The sequence below is a fragment of the Olea europaea genome, chromosome 11 (assembly GCF_002742605.1).
Source record: "Olea europaea var. sylvestris chromosome 11, O_europaea_v1, whole genome shotgun sequence".
NCBI classification, from domain to species: Eukaryota; Viridiplantae; Streptophyta; class Magnoliopsida; order Lamiales; family Oleaceae; genus Olea; species Olea europaea.
This window is the reverse complement of record NC_036247.1, coordinates 25,070,147-25,091,045: the sequence shown is the minus strand read 5'-3', so window position 1 is coordinate 25,091,045 and position 20,899 is coordinate 25,070,147. Positions and strand designations below refer to the sequence as shown.

At 33.1% G+C, this 20,899-nt stretch overlaps 1 protein-coding gene across 3 annotated transcripts in view; it reads right to left on the bottom strand.

Moving 5' to 3' along the window:
* Positions 1-19,397: 19,397 nt before the first annotated feature.
* LOC111403848 (diphthine--ammonia ligase) overlaps positions 19,398-20,899 on the bottom strand; it is a 9,082-nt gene continuing 7,580 nt past the window's right edge. For all 3 annotated transcript variants that reach the window (XM_023032478.1, XM_023032480.1, XM_023032479.1), the window contains one exon: positions 19,398-19,884. In XM_023032478.1, the coding sequence (XP_022888246.1) occupies positions 19,669-19,884 (216 nt within the window). In that variant the 3' untranslated portion in view covers positions 19,398-19,668. The remainder of the gene's footprint in view (positions 19,885-20,899) is intronic.

Here is a 20,899-nt window from a genome sequence, read left to right as displayed (position 1 = left end):
AAATAATGTTCAACCACACGTAAAAACGTTTCATGGCTTGTATATTTATAATGGGAAATGTTTGGCATTGAAAGGGATTGAAGAATCTGTTAAAATCATGGATATAATTCTGCTCGAAAAAGTCGACAGCTCAAGCACCCTCCTCTTGGCCAATGAGCGGTCTCTGATCTTTCTCTCCAGATATCGAATTGAGATAATTCAAAATATGTTGAAAAACTAACTAAAGGGCTATTATTCTTCTAGAAATAGCATTTTTCAAATTCATATATTTTCTATTTGAATTATCATCACAACTTGTAATTGAGAATTTGAAGCATGACTTGTGCAACACTTGGACACTCATTTGACTTCAACATGCATCCCATTGATCATATGTGATCTTCTTGGACGTCCTTGAGTTCATTGACTCCTTCAAGACCTATTCTACCAAAAAATTGACACATTTGACTTTAATTACAACAACATTTCGTGAATTTTGTCCAAAGAATAGTCAATTACAAATAGAGACCTAGCAAACTCCTTGTTTGACATTTCGTGACAAAATCGTTTATTTCAAGTTCAAAATAAAAAAACAATCTAACAACAATCTACCCAAAGATTATTTCCCAAACATCAGTTTAATTTTGTTATATATGTTTCCTGAAACACAGGAAAACAATACTATGTGAAAAACAAGATGAAACTTGTAATAAGGCGTATACCTAAGCTAGATAAATAACTCAAGGGAAACATGTATAACACCAGCGCATGTACTGCTACGAGCATTAAATACTTTAGAGTGTAAACATGACAAGATGAAATATATAGCTGAACTATCAACAAAAAAATAATGATATTGACACTATATAAAACAGTAACAAAATATTCATCATTTTAATCAAATTATCAATCAATCAAGAAATAAAGAAGACTCCCCTAAGTCAAATATCAAATTCAAATTTTCTTTGCTTAACTCGTATACCTATCAACTCTCTAAAATAAATACTAATTTTCTCCTTTTTGTCAAGAATAGTAATATAAACATAAATACTACCAAGAGGAATGGGTGAAAACAAATATGCACATATACAATTATGCAAAATTATGAAAAACATGTGATAAGAGAATAAAAATTTTCTTTCTTTTGAGACAGCTGTTGTCATGGATTTTTAAATATAACATCATGAATAGTTATTTGCTTATTTATGCATGAATAATTCATAAACAGTTAATTTTTTCACAGAACTTATTTTAAACCTGTATGGAGTAAACTGTATAAGCTACATGAGTGAAAAGTACCACTAAAGTCCTAGTGAATGAATATATTCCTCGAGGTATAAAATTAGTCAGTGCTAATAGGACCTTTTAAATTAAAAGGCTCGTAATTAATTTTTTTCGATGTATCTTTTCTTTCTTCCCCTATCATATGCACACACATATAATTTTTTTATTTCATTTTTTTTGTATCTTATGTACAGACTTATCTTAATTAAACATATTTGACGATCCTTGAATGAGTTTAGGCTAATGACTTCAAAATTAGATGAATATAGGGGACAGGAATAAATGCTCAAATAAAAAAGGTTACAAAAACAAGTATAAGATGTATCACAATTCAATTCTTTTGGAGCACGAGACTTTTTCTCTTTTACCGAGAATATATAAGAGTTTAGGTTAACTAGTTAAAGGTTATTCCATATTCAAAGTCAACCCATCACACAAATAACGTCCATCCCAAATCTCACGCACGTGATTAAAACCCACTCAAAAGAGCTTAATGTGTGCAGTGCGGATAATACATACAATAACCTATACCAAGTACTCCAAACAAGTTTTAAATAAAGTTAATGAAAACTTTATTCATCATTCATAAATTAAACTAGTACTTGATTACAAAATAACATGTCCAATCACTTTAAAATTAAAAAAAAATTAATTTCCTTTTTCAAATTATTTTTGTTTTTCATAAAAATAATGCAAAACAAATGAAATAAGGAAAAACTATAGATTTCTGCATGCATGAATATTGTAGAGAATACTGCATGATTCTCCTATTATTCTCACTTGTAGTCAGTGCATTGTTACTTGGTAAAAACTTGTCATCATGAGAGGCTAAAACATATTGAGGTGAAGCATCATTTTATTAGAGATAAGGCCTCAGGTGAAGTTAATCTTGAGAAAATTTAGAAGGATAAAAATCCACCTGATACGGGAACAAAAGTACGTTCAATTGGTAAATTTAAATCAAGTTTATTAATTCTACATATTGATAATGGATGATTCTTTTGCAGTTAGTTAGACGATGATGATGAATCAGCTTACTATGTGAAACACTACAACTAAGAGGGTTGGTGTATTTAGTGAACCAATGTGAAGATTGAAAGAAAGGTTTTCACTAAAAATTGCAACTTAGGGGTTACTTTTCTAAAATGGTTGGAGTGGAAGGCCGCAAGGCAACCTCCAACTGGCCACTTATATTTCACCTAGATTGTGTGTTCTCAAGTTCACATAAGCCGTTGGATTCCACAAACGGCTGTGATCTAATCTTGTATGGCCTTTAGCTTCTTTACGATTCAGTTAGTTTTTTTAGGGAAGTCTTGAGTCATCTCTCTCTCTCTCTCTGAGTAATACTTTCGTCTCTTTCAATCAATTTGTCTCTGTAATTCTATGAGAGGTTGAAGAACTATATAATCCTTGTGTACTAGGCTCACATATGTAACTTTCGGTCTGATGTTTTAATAGGGTTGGCAACCAGCTCGGCCCTTAATGCCACGAGCTCAGCTCGTGCTCGTGGCGAGCCGAGCTCGGCTCATTGAAATTGAGCGAGCTCGTGGCTCATCCAAGCTTCGGCTTGTGGGCTCGCCTTTTTTTTTTAAATAAAGAATAGAGTTTTAAAAATAAAAAAGTGTTAAAAAATAAAAATAATTTAACGAAACCAAGTTTTTATTTTTTTTATTTATATCATATTTTAATTTGTAATACTTTTTATAAAGTATAAAATATTTATATAATGAAAACAAATTATTATTTGAAATACATTTACAAAAAATATATATTTTTGATTTCTTTTTAAAGTTAATAGAGAATAGAGTTTTAAAAATAAAAAGTGTTAAAAAATACAAATAATTTAATGAAAACAAGTTTTTATTTTTTTTATTTATATCATATTGTAATTTGTAATACTTTTTATAAACTATAAAATATTTATATAATGAAAACGAATTATTTTTTGAAATACATTTACAAAAAATATATTTTTTTGATTTCTTTTTAAAGTTAATAAAATGTAAACCCTCCTCCTTTATCCGGACTTGGAACCGGCTACATCAATTTTAAGTAGGCGGAGTTAAAATTGTACACGAACAACTTGTCGTAACGTGTACAATTTTTTAAAGAAAAATTAAATTTAACGATTAAAAAATAAAAAAAATTTAATTAATATAATTAAATCAAATATCACTTACCTTACAACATGCAATTTCAACGTATTTATCTTGTAGTCGAAAATGAGTGTCCTGTCAATCCTTCACACACATTAACGCTTCCAAAACATTTTCTTTCAGTCGGCTCCTGACATCGGTCAAAACCCTTTTACCTGCACTAAAAGCAGACTCCGAAGTAACAGTGCTAACCGGAGGTGTCAATAGATCTTTCGCAATTGTAGAAATAATTGGCCAACGTCTTTCATACTTTCGCCAAAATTCAATTACTTCTTCTGAAGTTTTTTTAATTGTTCTGTCTATTGGCGTATTATGATTGAAATAATCAATTAATTCGACAGGCATCGCATTTTGAGTTTCGGCCGATGTTTGATGAGATGCAGATGTAGACGATATGGCACTAGATGAACACATTGCAATTGCATCATATCTAAATGTATTAATGCACTGAAATAAATTCATTATTTCTGCAGAATCCTCTTCAGTTTCAGCAGAAGGAGTAGGTGCAGCAGAGGGTACCCGACTAACATTCGCACCCATTCTTTCCGCATATAAATCATACATTCCACATAATGTTTGCTCTAAATTCTTATAGGTGATAGGTGTATCAAGTATTAAAACTTTATTGATTTGATCAATTACGTATTTAGTTCCCGAAATATTATATCAGGGGTCCATTGTACATGCTAAAGGAAATAACATAGACAGTTCTTCCCAATATTTTCTAAACTTTAATTCCATAGCAATTAAAATTTTACTAAAAGCAGGATCATTTTTATATTTATGGAATGTTCTTGCAATTATATAAAGGCGTTCAAGCACCATACAACTTGTGGGATAATAAACGCCAGATAAAATCTTTGTGGTCTCATAAAAAGATGTCAAAAATCGTTTAACTTTCAAAGCTAAAATCCAATCGGATTCATTTAACATACCATCGTCATCACTTCTAACATATCTATTGTTATAAAAGTCAATTATTAAATTTTCGAAACTTTCACATGATTTTAATAGCAAGTATGTAGAGTTTCATCTATGACCTACGTCGCTAACAAATGTTTTAGCAGTCATCACCCCTAATTCGGCACAAAAATCTTCAAATGCTTGTTTTCTATTAGGAGAGATCGTAATATATACTAATACATTCCTAATCCTTTGAAGTTCATCCTTTATATGTTTTAAACCATCTTGCACAATTAAATTCAAGATATGACACACACAACGAATATGAAACAAATACTCACCAAAATCAGGTTGAAGTGTCTTACACAATTTATCGATGACTACCTTATTAACACTAGTATTATCAAAAGTAAAAGATCGAATTTTAGTCTTACAATAATATTGTCTAACAATACTGATAATAGCATTATATATATTATTAGCATTGTGAGGAAATTCAATAATTCTAAATGCAATAATTTCTTATGCATGCACCAAAGTGGATCTATATAGTGTGCGATTGCAGTTATATATGCTCTTTTATTAACCCCTTCCCATATATTAGAAGTTAAGGATATAACACCCCCATATTGTTACAAATTCATAATTAATTGTTGTTTTGAATTATTGAAATAATTTATTGTATCGGCACGAAGAGTGTTTCGACTTACCCCAACGTACCTCGGTTGTAGATATTCTTTCACAAACGAGACGAAGTGTTGGTTGTCTGCAATAGCTAAAAGCAACTCAATGGCGGCAACAAATTTCACCATTCCGGTTCGAGTATTGTCCTCTGAATACACCCACGTGGATAGGAGTGAAGTTGTAAAACCAACGCCTGGACTGCCAAATTGCAATTGTGTTTGACCAGTTGGAAGAAGTCCATGTCTGGCTGCACATGATTTGTAGTGGCGGTTGAGATGAGTGGTACAAATTCCTTTTTGCCATGCCAATCTTTGTTGACAGTATTTACATACTATTTTAGATTTTGCAAGGTCATCAACGACTTTTCCCATTGAAATCAACTTAAAGTGATCCCAACATTTTGCTTGTTTTTTAGCCTTTCGCTTTCCTCTCGCATCTGGGATATTTAATTGCTGATCTTCATGTTCCGCTTCGAGAACGTTAATATCATCCAAATCAATTGGATTGTGACTTCCCTGACCGTGAACATTTTCAAGTATTGGTATGTCATTTAGACCGACAAATTCATTTGGAAATTGACTTTGCGGCGTCCTAGGCGATTCTCCATGATGTGGCAATGGCTCACATCCTGTATCGAACAAGCTCTCAACAAATGAACGTTGATCCATTTTTGTGATTGTTTATGATGAAATCTTGACTAGATGAATATAAATGTAGTGAGATTGTGAGAGATGAATTGAAATTGTAACTAATAAACTGTAAAAATGAATTGATATTGTATATTTTGCAGCACAAGAGAGTAAAAACTCGATAATTGATATAATAAAAGAGAGTTGACATGGTTGTAATCTTGGAAGAGCAATTGATATGAAAAAAAAAATTTGGGGAAAGGGGGTATTTATAGTAGAAAAAGGAGGAAGGGGAAATAAAAAAATAAAAATAAAATTCAGTGACCAGAACGGTCACTTTTGTGACCGTTTTGGTCACTGGCTCGTTATTTTTAACGAGCCATGAGCTGGGCTCGTGGCTCGTCTAAATGGCGAGCCGAGCCTCGGCTCGCCTCCCGGCGAGACCCGCTCAGCTCGTGATCGGGCTCGTGAAATCACGAGCCCGAGCCACCCACGAGCCTCTTTTCCACAAGCTAAGCCAGCGAGCCGCGAGCCCGCTTGGCCCAATTTACATCCCTATGTTTTGATAGTATTGCATTGGTTCTGAAGTGCGTGATTTTTGAGGGAGTTTGGGGTTTTTTCCTCTTTGAAGTTTAGGAGGTTTGTGCGATCTATGATTAAACTTAGAGTCTGATTTGTCTTCTTGTACATTACTTTCCTAAAGGTGTGGTTTCACATAGTGAACGGGCTGGTCCCACAGCCCCCAGATTAGACTGATTGGCTAAACTCGGTGAACATATCTTGTGTTATTTGTTTCGTTTACATTTTGCTCTTTACCATTGCATATATTTCGCTAATATCATTTTAATACAAAATATGTACTCATCTTGATACATCAACATAATACGAAATACATGTTATCTTTAAGAAATAGACAAATAAAAAAGATAATAAAGAAAAACTTTCTTATCTGCTCAACTGACCAAAGGCTCTTAGTTTTTAAATAAATAAATCACATTAAATGAAAATACCATGTTAAATCTATAAAAAGTTTAAAATTGAGCTTCGATACTAAGTTGTTTCATTCTGAATCCTAAGATCTAGATTATTACTAAAACATAGATTGATTTTCTATTTCAATTTTCTATCGTTTTGCATAAAGTTGACATATCAAATGAACTCGAATTTCTATGAAATTTTAACATATTAGAATTTAAAGTTTTAATTTGATCATTTAAGAACACGTCGTTGTTACCTATTGCATGCAAAAGTAAATGTGGCACAGCATAACATTTATGTTCTTAGATTTTATGAAAAATAGCATATATATATGAGCAAAAATAAAAGGGAAAAATTCCTATATACCATACTTTAATAATACACTTTCAATATTTGACAAATTTGAGAATTTCTTCAAAAATCAGTTCATAAATAAATTGTGATGATGTTTTAATAATATATTCATTCTTTTTATATTACGTTTATTTTGACTTAATTAAAAAATGAAATGGATAATTTATTAATTTGGTTTAAATCTTTATCATTTCCTAAAATAAAAACCCACCATCATCGATCACAACCCACAAATCGAACCAGATGAATTTTTCAAAATTATAATTTTATTCAGTCAAAATTCCATCACAATCTTCATCTCTGTGTGGTTTTGAGTTACAATTTAGTGAGCTTACATTATATTTCGATGCCCATCATTTCTAAATGTTTAGAGTAGTTGTAATCTACAGAGTTTTGATTTGGTTCATGGAATTATCAATTGAAGTATTGTGTATTATTTCTGGATTTTGGATTTTCATATGTAGTCGATAGAAACATTACTCTTCTAAACACTGGTTTGGATTATCTGATTCCGTACGTATATATGAACTCAATTGATTTTTACTTAGGTCTCAACTGTAATTATAATTGCAACATTAACGTATATAAATGTAATTCATTGTATTAGTTAGGCTTGTTCATGTTGGTTTCGTAATATGCGCATCTCATGGTATTGGATTAATTTATTATTGTAGACTGTAAATATGGTCTTATTGAATTTAATATTGGATAATGTGACCTTATTTGTGAGTATGTGATCTCTAGAAATGAGTATGTGAATTGTTCTCAATGTGTGACCATGTTATTTGATGGGTTGTGATTCACGGACAGGGCAGAGGCTTGTGGGCCTATGCTAGGACGGACACAAGGGGCGGGGCTCGTGCGATTTTTTTTTTTTTTTAATGCAGGTTGAACTCAATGACCTTGTATGAATAGTGCCCCATACTCGGGGCATAATTCTTATCTGATTGAATGCACTGTTTGTCATGCAAAACTAGAGCTGATATTGTGGCTAATTAGTGCATTCAAATTTGTGAACTGAAGTTTCTCTGAGATTTGACACATTGTATTTTGTGAATTGTTCTAGTAGTTTGGTCTGTGACTGAATGCACTGCATGTTACCATGAATCTGTAAATTTTTAAGTTGATAGAATGTGAAAGTAAATTATTTCTCAATTTAGTGACATGTAAATGCTCTCTGTTCCTTGTATTTTTTATGCTATGACCTGTAGTTCACCTAAAATCAGAACAAAAATCCGTGACAATCACCAATATCTTTGAAATACAATTTACCCATAAACTATCCCTTCCATAAAACAAGTTTTAAATAAAAGAATTAACAATGAATTGATTTACCTTCTTGGAATTTGATTTTACATCGGGCCCGGAGGTATTAGGTTCTTTATTGAGTTTCTTTATTGGATCTAGTTCTTTTTCTATTATTATCACGTCCTTTACCAGCCCTATCTTCTTTCTTCGAACGATCAATACTCCTTGATATAACCAACTTGATGTGGTTATATAAGGATTTAGGGTTCAAAATAAACTACTATTGTGAAAAAAAAGTATGGTAAAATTATGAACTGATAACATATATAGAGATGTTTCACCAGCGATAAGTCCTTCGATTTCTAATCTCCCTCAATGAACGTGGAAGAAGCGATTCAAGTATGGCCTCTCTTTCTCTCTTTCAAAAAGCGGAAGAAGAATGAGGTTTAATGATATATTTGAAAGTTTCTTTCTCTCCCTCTAATATCGGTGATGTGACGATAAATTAAGTTATTAATTTATAATTATATTATATAATTAATGTTAAATATTTTGATTATAACCTGATTTGTGAAATAATAAAGTTAAACTCTGATATTGAATTTGAAAGGTAAAAAATATGTATGGGTGTAATTCCCTCTTTTGGTAGCCTAAAAATACAAATCTATATAACTCACTAGAATAAGATTTAATAAAGAGTAAACTGGCATATAGTTCCTTGTTCTCCGAATGTACTAACTAATATGTTTACAACCACCCAATGTTCTGATCCAGAATTAGATTGACTTTGACCCCCATACTAACAACAAATAAATGTCAAGTCTACTTTACATCATAGCATAATGAGACTACCTACTGTCGACAAGTAAGATATCCTACTTATACGCTCTATCTCTTTAAGAGCTTTAAGGATTTCTCCTTAGAGTTGGATTTTATGTCTGAAGGCAAAATTATTCTTCTTAGAAGCTTGCATTGAAATTCTGACAAATATCTTGTTAATATATGAAGATTGATAAGAGCTATTAGTTTGTTCTTTCGATATCTCAAGATCTGAATTCCTAAAATATAGCTAACTCTACTTATGTCCTTCATATGAAATCATTGGACCAACCATACTTTTGCAAACTATAGTGCTCCCACATCAATTTTATGAGTAGAATATCATCTACATAAAACCTCGAGAAAATTGCAATTTTGTCCTATATCTTCTTATAAAGACCAGGTTCATCGAAATTCTGATTAAAACTATATGTCTTAATCTTTTGTTACAAGATCTCAATGCCTACTTCAATCTATAAAGGGGCCACTGCAGTTTGTAGATTTTTCTTTAATGATCACATTCTATGAATCTATCTGGTTGTATCATATAGGCAAATTCCTCAAGATGGCCATTAAGGAATGTTGTCATGATATTCATTTGCAACATGACCTCATAGTCAAATTGAGTCATAAGAATCTCGAATTGTGGTGCTATTTAGAATTTTAATATTTTTGTCAATCTTGATATCACCATTAGGTGAATCCATTACTTCTTCATTACCTTCAATGATTTTTTTTTATCTATCAAATCATGACAGATCATCTCTTCCACCTAGATTATGTTTCTAGGCACTCTTGATAGGTTGATATCATTTGTTATCCGTCGTGAGGTTATATTTCAAGAATCAATGGCAAGGAATTTCTCCCACTCATTTTTTCTCAAAACAACTTTGCTCTTGAACTGACGTCCATTAATATATTTATCCTTCATGAAGGTTATACTTGTGCTAATAAAGACCTTCACTTCTAAAGGGCAATAGAAATACTATCACGCGGTACCTTTAGGGTATGCCACAAATTGACATACCTAGACTCCCAACCTCTAACTGGATATGCCCAAATTCGAAAGGAAGATAAGTTGGATGTGTGGCAGCTCCATTGATGGTTATGTGTAGAATTCGATATATGATTCTTTAATGATGTAGAAAATCGAACAAAGGCAGATTCGGTTTGCTTGTTGGGATTCAAATCGATTTGGGTTGATGTGTAAGATTTAGGAGTCATTCAATTTGGTTCGATTTACTGATCTATAGAAATATTGGAAAGATGGGGAAGACAATTGATTTGAGAAGAAGGGGGGAGTTGTAGGTAATGACAGTGGGGATAAAGCATTTGGTTTAAAATTTTTAGAAATTATTTTATAACATTTTATTCTATTAATTTGATTGTTGACCTCCGATCGAAACTGTGACATCCGCCTATCGAAGCTTTGACCATAGCAATCATTTGAATAAAGTAGTCTACTAGTCTTTGACATTCCAAAACCATTGAATGTATCATTAGTTGTATTTATATAATGTTGTTATAAATGTTAAAAAAATTAATTATAGTACAAAATCGAACCGAACCGAACCGAACCGAACCCGAACCCGAACGGTTCCATAATTATATTTGGACCCGACGATTCCATTTACTAGATACCCAAAAATTTTGGTTCGGTTCGGGTCTCTTTTGAACCGAACCGAACCGAACCGACCTGCGCCCACCCCTACTGAAAATTACATAACTTCTTAATTAACAAATGAAAAGAATACAATCCTATACTGAAAGTTCAAAATACACAACCCGACCATCAGTCAAGCAAATTAAAGAAGTTCCAAGATAGATCCTTAATTTACTAATTTCTGGCATTATCACAAGTGTCAACCTAAAATCTGAATCTTTAAAAGTCTATCGCTTTCATATAAATCTCATTGGACACTCCTTCCATGTTGTTTAAGATATTCAGGCACGTCATATTTGAATGAGGATAAGAACTAGTGGCTTCACTAAGCCCCTCATGATTAGATGATTTCTCTTGAATATGTGCAAGCTTTCCTTAAGATATAGCATCTTAAAGTTCAATTTCATCATTCCTCATACTAACTGTATATGACCATTGTGCCATCATGCCTCAAGTTTTTCATCTTTATTGATATTAGGTTCTTTACGTTGTCGTTTGTTAAGTGGATTTCATCATGGCGATGAATATTTGAAACTTCATCATCATCATTTTCCATAAGTACATGCACCCCGCTACACGAAATTCATCTTCTAGCTGTCTTTCTTCCTCTAATGTTGGAGGAAGCTCAGTGGAAGCATTATCTAAACCTTTAGTAGATGTTGTTCCACTAAAAATCTCTCTAAGAAGTTCATAATGCTTACATCCTTCTTTCTTAATATCTTGTACTCACTCTTGTTTATCTTCAAAATTAAAAATAAGCCACTTTAATTACTATATAGAGAATTGCAAAATAAAATGAAATCATAAAAATAAATTTTTACAATACATACATTATAAAAGTGTAGCCAAACTTTTTCTACATCATTCACTTATTTGGTATTTGGATCCCATGTAACACATATATGCCCTAAAAGGTCAAAAAACAAGCAAGGCACCTTATGTAAACGGTTCCACTTACCATTCAATCTCTCTGTCCCGTAATCAAATTTTGTCACAGCAACCATCTCTTGATTGATTTTACCCCATTCGTCTTTTGTAAATGTAGAACATTACAACTTTCATGCTATCACATTGTTGTAAAGTATACCAATAAAACTGTGTTTGTTCTCATCGGACCATGACATTGGTTCCTTAGTTTTACATCTGTGACCACTCATGTTTTCTCCTAAAATTTTTACAAAATATGAATGATGTTAAAATCTAAATATACTTACGGAAAATGAGACATCTATATCTATTAAAATTACACTTTCCAATTAAAAGGCAAATAAAATAGCTTAAATAAAATAATACATGACAGAACCAAAATCAACAAGAGACTCCATAAGCATGCATAATTTGAATAGTCATCACTCAATGATTGGAGGCCAACGCAAGTTACTGTCTTCATGAAATGCATGGCCAGAAAAGTGAAGTTTGAAAACAACACTAGTTATGAGTTTGAAGACGTCACAAGTTACTGTCTTCGTTAAAATTGAAGAGCACAAGAAAAATGAAATGCACGCCCATATTTTTTTGAATGAAGAACCCTAAAATCAAGTGGACGTTCATATTGAATACCTAACGTTCACATAAACAAATAGTGGACGTTCGCTCGCCAGTAATTGAATAATTTCACTACCTCATATTCACACACACAAACAGTACAATCAAATGAACGTTCACACCAATAATGGCTTGGTAATTGAAAATAGGGATGGCATCAATCAAAGACTGATTAACACTAGCATGTAATTGAAAAAGTTGCTCCAACTAATCAGTACGTGGAGAAACTTCAACACAAAAACGGTATTTGCAACTTGAGTATTTGGTTCAGAGAGAGAGGTCACCTGTTCACCGGAATGGAGGTCGTCGCCGGAATAGATTTGCTGGCACACGAAAAATGAGAGAAGAGAAGAGAGAAGAGGAGAGATTGTTGAATATTTGTTCAAAATCAATGGAATGATAATGGACTAATTGTTGGACTCAATTGTGGAATTGGTAGAATCAAAAGAAATTAAAAAATGAAAATTTTGATTTTTGCCTTGTGCGTACGCGAGATGTGCTTTGGAAAAATCAGAATTGATTTTGCTTCTACTATACGTACGCATAGTGTTAAAAAATAGTCGTTGGCTGATTTTTCAATTTGAAATTTGAGAGTCGTTTTGGATTAGAAGTTGTCACTTTTCATCTTGTTTTGGCACCATTTCGTGATGTATTGATTGAGGCTTATAAATAGGTGATGAATGATCAATACAAATACATTACAAACAAGAAATACGTACATTATTCCACAATTAATCAAATCCATGTTATAACTCATATTCATTTCTTCTTTATTGTGTTCATCAAGTTTTGGCGAAAAACTTATCGTGCTTTGTTATTTTCTACATCAATGCTTGTTAAAATCCTTCAAACCATTTGCCATAACACTCTTAATCATCTGGAGAGGGGGCAAATATAGTTTGAGGACAACGATCCCGTGATCAAGCCTTAAATTCATTCTTTACGTATTTCGTGATTTCTATTCATTTTGTTTCCATAATTTTGTTGTTGTTTCTTCTCCAATCCCTTATTTTTCAACAATCTCAAACTATATTTTACGATGGACAATGATACAACTATGGCAACCATCAAACTCATGAATCAAGATCTGGTTAGATTGGATACTGTTGACGAGACTAACTTCACGCGGTGGCAAGACAAGTTGAAATTCCTCTTAACGGCGTTGAAGATTTTTTATATTCTTGATCCAAATTTGGCGCCTTTGCCGGAACCAACAAATGGAGAATCCGAAGCAATCAAAATCGAGAGAGAAAAACGCCAAGAAGATGAATTGATTTGCCGTGGCCAAATCTTGAATGCATTGTCGGATCGTTTGTATGATCTATATACCAATACAATTTCGATGAAAGAAATCTATGAAGCATTGGAAAGTAAGTACAAGGTGGAAGAAAAAGGTACAAAGAAATTTTAGATTTCTGAGTATTTTGATTTTAAGTTTTTAGAAAATATCCCTCTTCTTCCCCAAGTGCATGAGTTGCAAGTGATTGTCAACAAATTAAAGGCGGTAAAAATTGATATACCGGAGACCTTTCAAGTGGAGGCTATAATTGCCAAACTTCCCGGAACTTGGAAAGGATACCGGAAGAAGATCATGCGTAGTTCCGAAAATTATTCTTTAAAACAATTGAAAAAGCATCTTCGAATTGAAGAGGAGTCGAGAATATGTGATAAAACTGAAAATTCTCATGAGGGCTCTTCTTAAGCAAATGCTGTGGAAAAAATAGAACCGTCGACAAAATCCAACAAAAGGAAGCCTTCTAGGAACTTTAACAAATCCAAGAAGAAGACAAAAGGAGGTTACTTTGTGTGTGAAAAATATGGTCACTATGCCAAGGATCGTAGGCACCGAAAACAAAACAACTTCAAGGCCAAAGTGAATTACATCCAAGATGATAAAATTGTGGCCACCATAAGTGAAGTAAACGCAATCAAATGAAATGTTTCCGGTGGTGGTATGATACTTGTGTTATGGTACATGTATCATATGATAAATCTTTGTTCATAACTTATCAAGAAGTGGATGGAGAACAAGAGATTCAAATGGGTAACGAGATGCGGTCTAAGGTGTTTGGAAAAAGAAGTGTAGACATTATCTTCACTTCTAGGAAAACCGTTACTCTAACTAATGTACTATATGTTCCGGATATGAATAAGAACCTAGTTAGTGGCAATCTCTTTAAAAAATCGGGCATCAAATGTGTTTATGAATCCGACAAACTTGTACTATCCCTTATTGAAAAATTTGTTGGAAAAGGCTATTCGTGTGAAGGAATGGTCAAATTATGTACCATTGACAATGAAATAAATAAAAGTAATTTTGCTTATGTTGTGAATTTATTTTCATTATGACATGCTAGATTAGGTCATGTTGGTAGAAATACAATGAAACGCATGAAAAAATCTGATTTGATCTCATATGATGAAAATGATGAACATAAATGCAAAATATGTGTAGAATCTAAAATGATTAAAAAATCATATTAAAGTTAAGAGAACCTCTAGTATTTTAGAATTAATTCATACTGATATATGTGAATTTAATGATATGTTAACTAGAGGTGGAAATAAATAGTTCATAACTTTTATAGATGACTTTTCTAGATATACTTACGTTTATTTGATAAAATATAAAAATGAAGCCTTTGACATGTTTAAGACATACAAGAATAAGGTTGAAAATTATCTAGGAAAGAAAATTACAATTTTAAGGAGTTATAGAGGTGGTTAATACTTTTCCAATGATTTTAATTTGTTTTGCGAACAACATGAAATTATTCATCAATATTCTGCACCTAGGACACCCGAACAAAACGGCATGGTCTGAAGGAAGCATCAAAGAAATGGCATGAGAAGTTTGACTTAGCAATAATATCATTCGGGTTTAAACATAATAGCGTTGATAAATGTTTATATTCTAAAGTTTGTGATGATTATGTGACATTTATATGCTTGTATGTTGACGACATGCTGATTATGAGTAATCACATGGACGAAATAGAAGAAACGAAGAGGTTTCTTTCTTCCACATTCAAGGTGAATGATCTTGGACAAGTGGATACCATTTTAGGTATCAAAGTCACAAAAACTAGTGGGGGTTACTATCTAAGCCAATCACATTATATTAAGAATGTGATAAATAAGTTCAAACATTTGAACATAAAAGAATGTAGTACCCCGATTGATCCAAGTTCAAAACTAATAAAGAATGATGGAAGAACGATTACTCAATTGGAATATGCAAGTGCTATGGGGAGTTTTATGTATGCTGTTCAATGCACAAGACTGGATATAGCTTATGCAATAAGTAAACTTAATAGGTTTCCTAGCAATCCGAGTAATGATTATTGGAAGGCTATTGTGAGAATTATTGGATACTTAAAGAAAACCAAGAACTTGGGCCTACAATATACTAAATTCCCGGCGATATTGGAAGGATTTACTGATACTAGTTGGATATCTAGCACGAGCGAAAGTAAATCCACTTTGGGTTGTGTATTCACTCTTGGAGGAGATGTTGTTTCTTGGAAATCAAAGAAACAAACATGTATAACACACTCGACCATGAAATCTGAATTTGTAGCTTTATCGGATACCGGAAAAGAGGTTGAGTGGTTAAGGATCTCTTATATGAGATACCTTTGGGATCGAAGAATATCTCTTCAATACCTATCATGTGTGATAGTCAAGCCACGTTAGCAAAGGCATATAACGAGGTATACAATGGAAAGTCTAGACATATGAGCCTGAGACATAACTACATAAGGAAATTAATCAAAGATGGAATAATTTCTCTAAATTATGTAAGGTCAATTGAGAATTTAGCGGATCCTTTAACTAAAGTACTAAATAGAGATTTAGTGACGTCTACTTCGAGTAGGATGGGGTTGAAACTTCTTCACTAAAAAAAGGTTCACCAATGACGGCAACCTTACCTGTCATTATTTAAAAGCTAATCCACGGGTTCAAAGGGTAACAACAAGTCATTCGATATGTAGATGGTTGCAGCATTATTCAAATCCACAATGACCCTATCCTAATTAAATAATGCTGGTTGTTACTGAAATGAGGGTTGAGCTTAAAACTCTTAATGAAGTTCGATGCTAAAACACAAGTACCTCTAAAAGTAACAAAGGTACCGGAAGAACTTCACCTAGACTAACTTCAAGGTGGTGCCGCCTCAATAGAGAGTTGGAGTTTCTCTCTTAAGAGTTTGTCGAATAGGATGAGCGCAAGGCCATAAAAGTGCTAAGCGAGTTGAGGAACTTGAGAACATGTGATACTTATATGTGTGTTCTTACCAGTATTGTCACAATGAATAATTGGTTCAAAGCTTCCATGCTACCTGATAAGTATGTTTTTACACACTTATTTGATTCACAAACTTGACTTAATCATGGATAAAATGGTTGAATTGTGACTTAATCTAGTTAAATTCATGCAATGTAGGTATTTCAATGAAAATTGTGGAATTCAGGAGAAAAGAGCCGAAGAAGGACCAAAACGCAACAAAGTGATAGTTTGAGGACCAAAGGTGCAAATATTGAGAAGTTGAGCTAAATGCAAAACGAGAGTAACAACATACCGAGTATGAGCTTAAGGACAAAGCAAAACAATTGGAGGGAGAAAGTATTGAAGAGGGACTGAAATGAAGACAATTGAAAGTTGGAGGACTAAAGCGCAAATACTTGAAAGATGAGCCGAATGAGTGGCATGAGATTTTATGGTGTCAATCATCAATTGGAGGGTAAAATTTGTTGAAAAGATGAAGAAATCGAAGAAAGAAGTCAAAAGAAGCAACAAGGAAAGTTCGAGGACCAAAATGAAGGGACTTCATAGATGGCCAAACTATGCGACCGCATAGTGTAACCATCTATGCGGTCGCATAGATGGATGCAGGAAAAAATTGGTGAATTTCAAGTGACCTATGCGACTGCATAGGATCCTTCTATGCGGTCGCATAGGTATAATTTCGGGGCGTTTCTGCAGTTTCCTTTTTCGACTCCAACTCTTTTTTTAACCTGATATAAGATACGAAAAGACGTCCAGAAGAGGGGGGTACACGGTTTTGGGAGCAAAGAGGCACACATCAAGATCCAAGAATTAATGCAAGAAGAAGGAGGATTTCATCAAGATTAAAGATTTCAAGCATCAATTATAATAGGGTGATGTCTTCTTCTTTATTCAATTCTTGTAATTTTCTTCAAAACATGATAAGCTAATTTTTTATTTCATTGGGAGTCGATGGACCTTTGATTTTCTTATAAATTCCTATATTTCATGAGTTTAATATAAATTGTCTTTGAAATAAATTGATTGATTTATATTGTTTTGATTGAATCCATGATTTATTGGCCATTTATTATGTGATTGTGATGGTTTATTCTTTACATTCGAAAGAAGTAGAATAGACTCGATATATATAAATTGACATAGGGTCCGATAGGGGATAGAAATATACCCCTATGCTTTATACAGTTCGGTAATTGTTCATAGAATTTCATGCGTTTTTGTATGTTACATCATCCATAGAAATATAGGCTGATGATATGCAGAAATAGATCTAATATATATCGAGAGAGTATATTAGATAGGCGTAGGAACATTGAATTGACAATTTTCTATTGATTAATTGGATTTGTGAAATTAGGATTTATAAAAATCAAATGGGGATTCGATATCCCAATGATTTTATTTCAACTTAATCTGCAATTTAATTTACAACATTGCATATTTACAATTTAATTCGTAGTTTGATTTATCAATTTAGTGAAATTTTGAAAGTAGGGTTCTTGATTTTGAAATTAGGGTTTTCAAATATGGGGATTTTCCCCAAAATTAGGGCTTTTGCAAAATTAATCACCTTTCTACTCAATTGGTATCGGTTAAGGTCACAATAGTTAAATTAGAGTTAATTCAATCCTCGTGGGAACGATATTCGGACTCATAGTCCATTTTACTACTTTTCAAGATCCGTACACTTGCGGTAGTTTTTAAATCGAAACAAATAAATACGTGAACACTACCTCTAATTCCGACTTTACTTTGTTTGAATTACACTATGGTTAGATTCAAATCGAGAGATATATAATCCTTATGCATAAGTGTCGTCTTTTTAAATATGTGATCTTATTGATTTTGAACAAGTGAGGGATTGTTGAATATTTGTTCAAAATCAATGGAATGATAATGGACTAATTGTTGGACTCAATTGTGGAATTGGTAGAATCAAAAGAAATTGAAAAATGAAAATTTTGATTTTTGCCTTGTGCGTACGCGAGATGTGCTTTGGCAAAATCAGAATTGATTTTACTTCTACTATGCGTACGCACAATTTATACTATGCGTACGCATAGTGTTAAAAAATAGTCATTGGCTGATTTTTCAATTTGAAACTTGGGAGCCGTTTTGAATTAAAAGTTGTCACTTTTCATCTTGTTTTGGCATCATTTCGTAATGTATTGATTGATGCCTATAAATAGGTACAAATACATTACAAACAAGAAATACATACATTGTTCCACAATTAATCAAATCCATGCTATAACTTATATTCATTTCTTCTTTATTGTGTTCATCAAGTTTTGACGGAAAATTTCTTTTACTTTGTTATTTTCTGCATCAAGACTTGTTAAAATCCTTCAAACCATTTATCATAACACCCTTAAGCATCTGGAGAGGAGGAAAATATAATTTGAGGACAACGATTCCGTGTTCATGCCTCAAATTAATTCTTGACATATTTCATAATTTTTATTCATTTTTGTTTCCATAATTTTGTTGTTGTTTCTTCTCCAACCTCTTATTTTCAACCCCTTATGTTGGAGTTATTTTCCAACAGAGATCATTTGGGTTGAGCAGACAAAGAGGAAGGTTTTATATTTCAATTTTAATTTTAATTTAATTTGACTTGTTTCGAGCGTTTTCAACTGAACACCCGAAACGCCAAAAATTCATTTTGAATTAAATGCTATAAATTTTACCTTGTTTTCAAAGATAACATACCAAACGCATTACAAGTACTTTAAAAAAATTGAAAATCGAAAACAGCCTGAAAACGGCACACACCCTTAACTTTCGATCAACTAACAGAGGTCCTTCCGCCATACAAGTTTGAAAGGTTTGAGATCAACACTGCCACAAGTTAAAAACTTTGGGTGAAATCAACAAAAAAATTTGAACTTTTTGAAACCGTGACTACAATTATCCAAATAACATCGTCTCCATATTTGTAGCAGGAAAATAACCAAGCTATTGTTACAATAACAAAGAATCTATAATAGAATCATAAGCGAAGAAATATAAGTTTACCCCGTGAATAGGACTATAGGAGAATAGACTAGCAATAATTAGAATGGAAATAATAGGCATGTGTGTCGATGCCGGCCCTTGTGTTTCCGCGTGTATCGATATCCAGGCACAATCAGAGCTAAAATTTTTGGGCATACAGTTCACAGGTAAGTATATCATCCATAAGTGTAGCAGTTCTCCCAGAACCCAAGACAGGAACAAGGTTGAAAAATGGCCCTTTATCAATGTCAACTCGACTGCTCATTTGGCCAAACTCGTTGAATGCACGGTTAAAGATTGTTGACAGTGTTTCATAAGAGATTTGAAGACTTGTTGAGTAATAGATCCTCAGAGTCTACAAGCAGAAAGAAAAGAATGTGAGAGAGACAAAAATCAGAGTTGCCAACAGTATATGAAAATCTAATAGAAGAAAACAGGTAGAATAAAGTTCTGATCCTGTCACTTTATCTAACAAAGCTATTAAACTTGTTTATAGTTTCGAAAGATACGTATTTCATGTCATTAATTAAGTCCATTTTATGATTGTCAGGTCCTTGAATCCTCCTAAAACCAGAGCCAATTTAAATCCTCTCTATCTGGAAATAGTTTTTGTTACTAAAATGCTATAAGATTTCAGAAGTCAGCCAAATTCTCTATCTAATCAATAAAGCCAAAAATTTGGCCAACTTTTCAAAATGCCTGAGAAGAATGTTGAAATGGATCTTCTATTATTTCCAGTTACTGAACATAAAAACAAAATACTTTTTAAGAGCAACAACGAACTAAATCTTATTTCCAGTATACCAAACACTTTCAAATAAAGTTGGGAGACGGCATATTAGAAACAATCCATAGGTGGAGAAAAAAAATCAGAAGCATGATTTAAACGGAAATTAGCAGTCCAAGGAGCATCTAGATGCCTGTTCTTCACTGAAACCATGACATAGGAAATGTATGGTATAACTAGGGAAAAGGCCTCAAGCACAGGGAGTATTAAACTTTTACCCAAACGGCCAAACCTATAGAGCCAACATGAAGTAGTAAGGAATCAAACTCAAATGTACACTAGAACAATTTCGAGTATGCTTGTGCACTATTGATTAACAGTAACGATGTATGGTTACTCATTCTCCATCTAATGTAGATATAAAGATCCTTGCTGGCAGGGGTGAGGTTATCTCATGTCTTGCTCGCAGCCGCAGTGTGGGGCTTCGATTCCTGAGACATGGAATTGGACTCCTTATAGGCGCAGTGTATAGGCAGCTCTTGATCACTGGCCTATTGGAACACATCCCGCGATTTACCTCCCTCAAAAAGCTCTAGGGACGGGGTGGTGAGGGCCCTCAAGGTTGGGGTTCAACCTCTTTTTT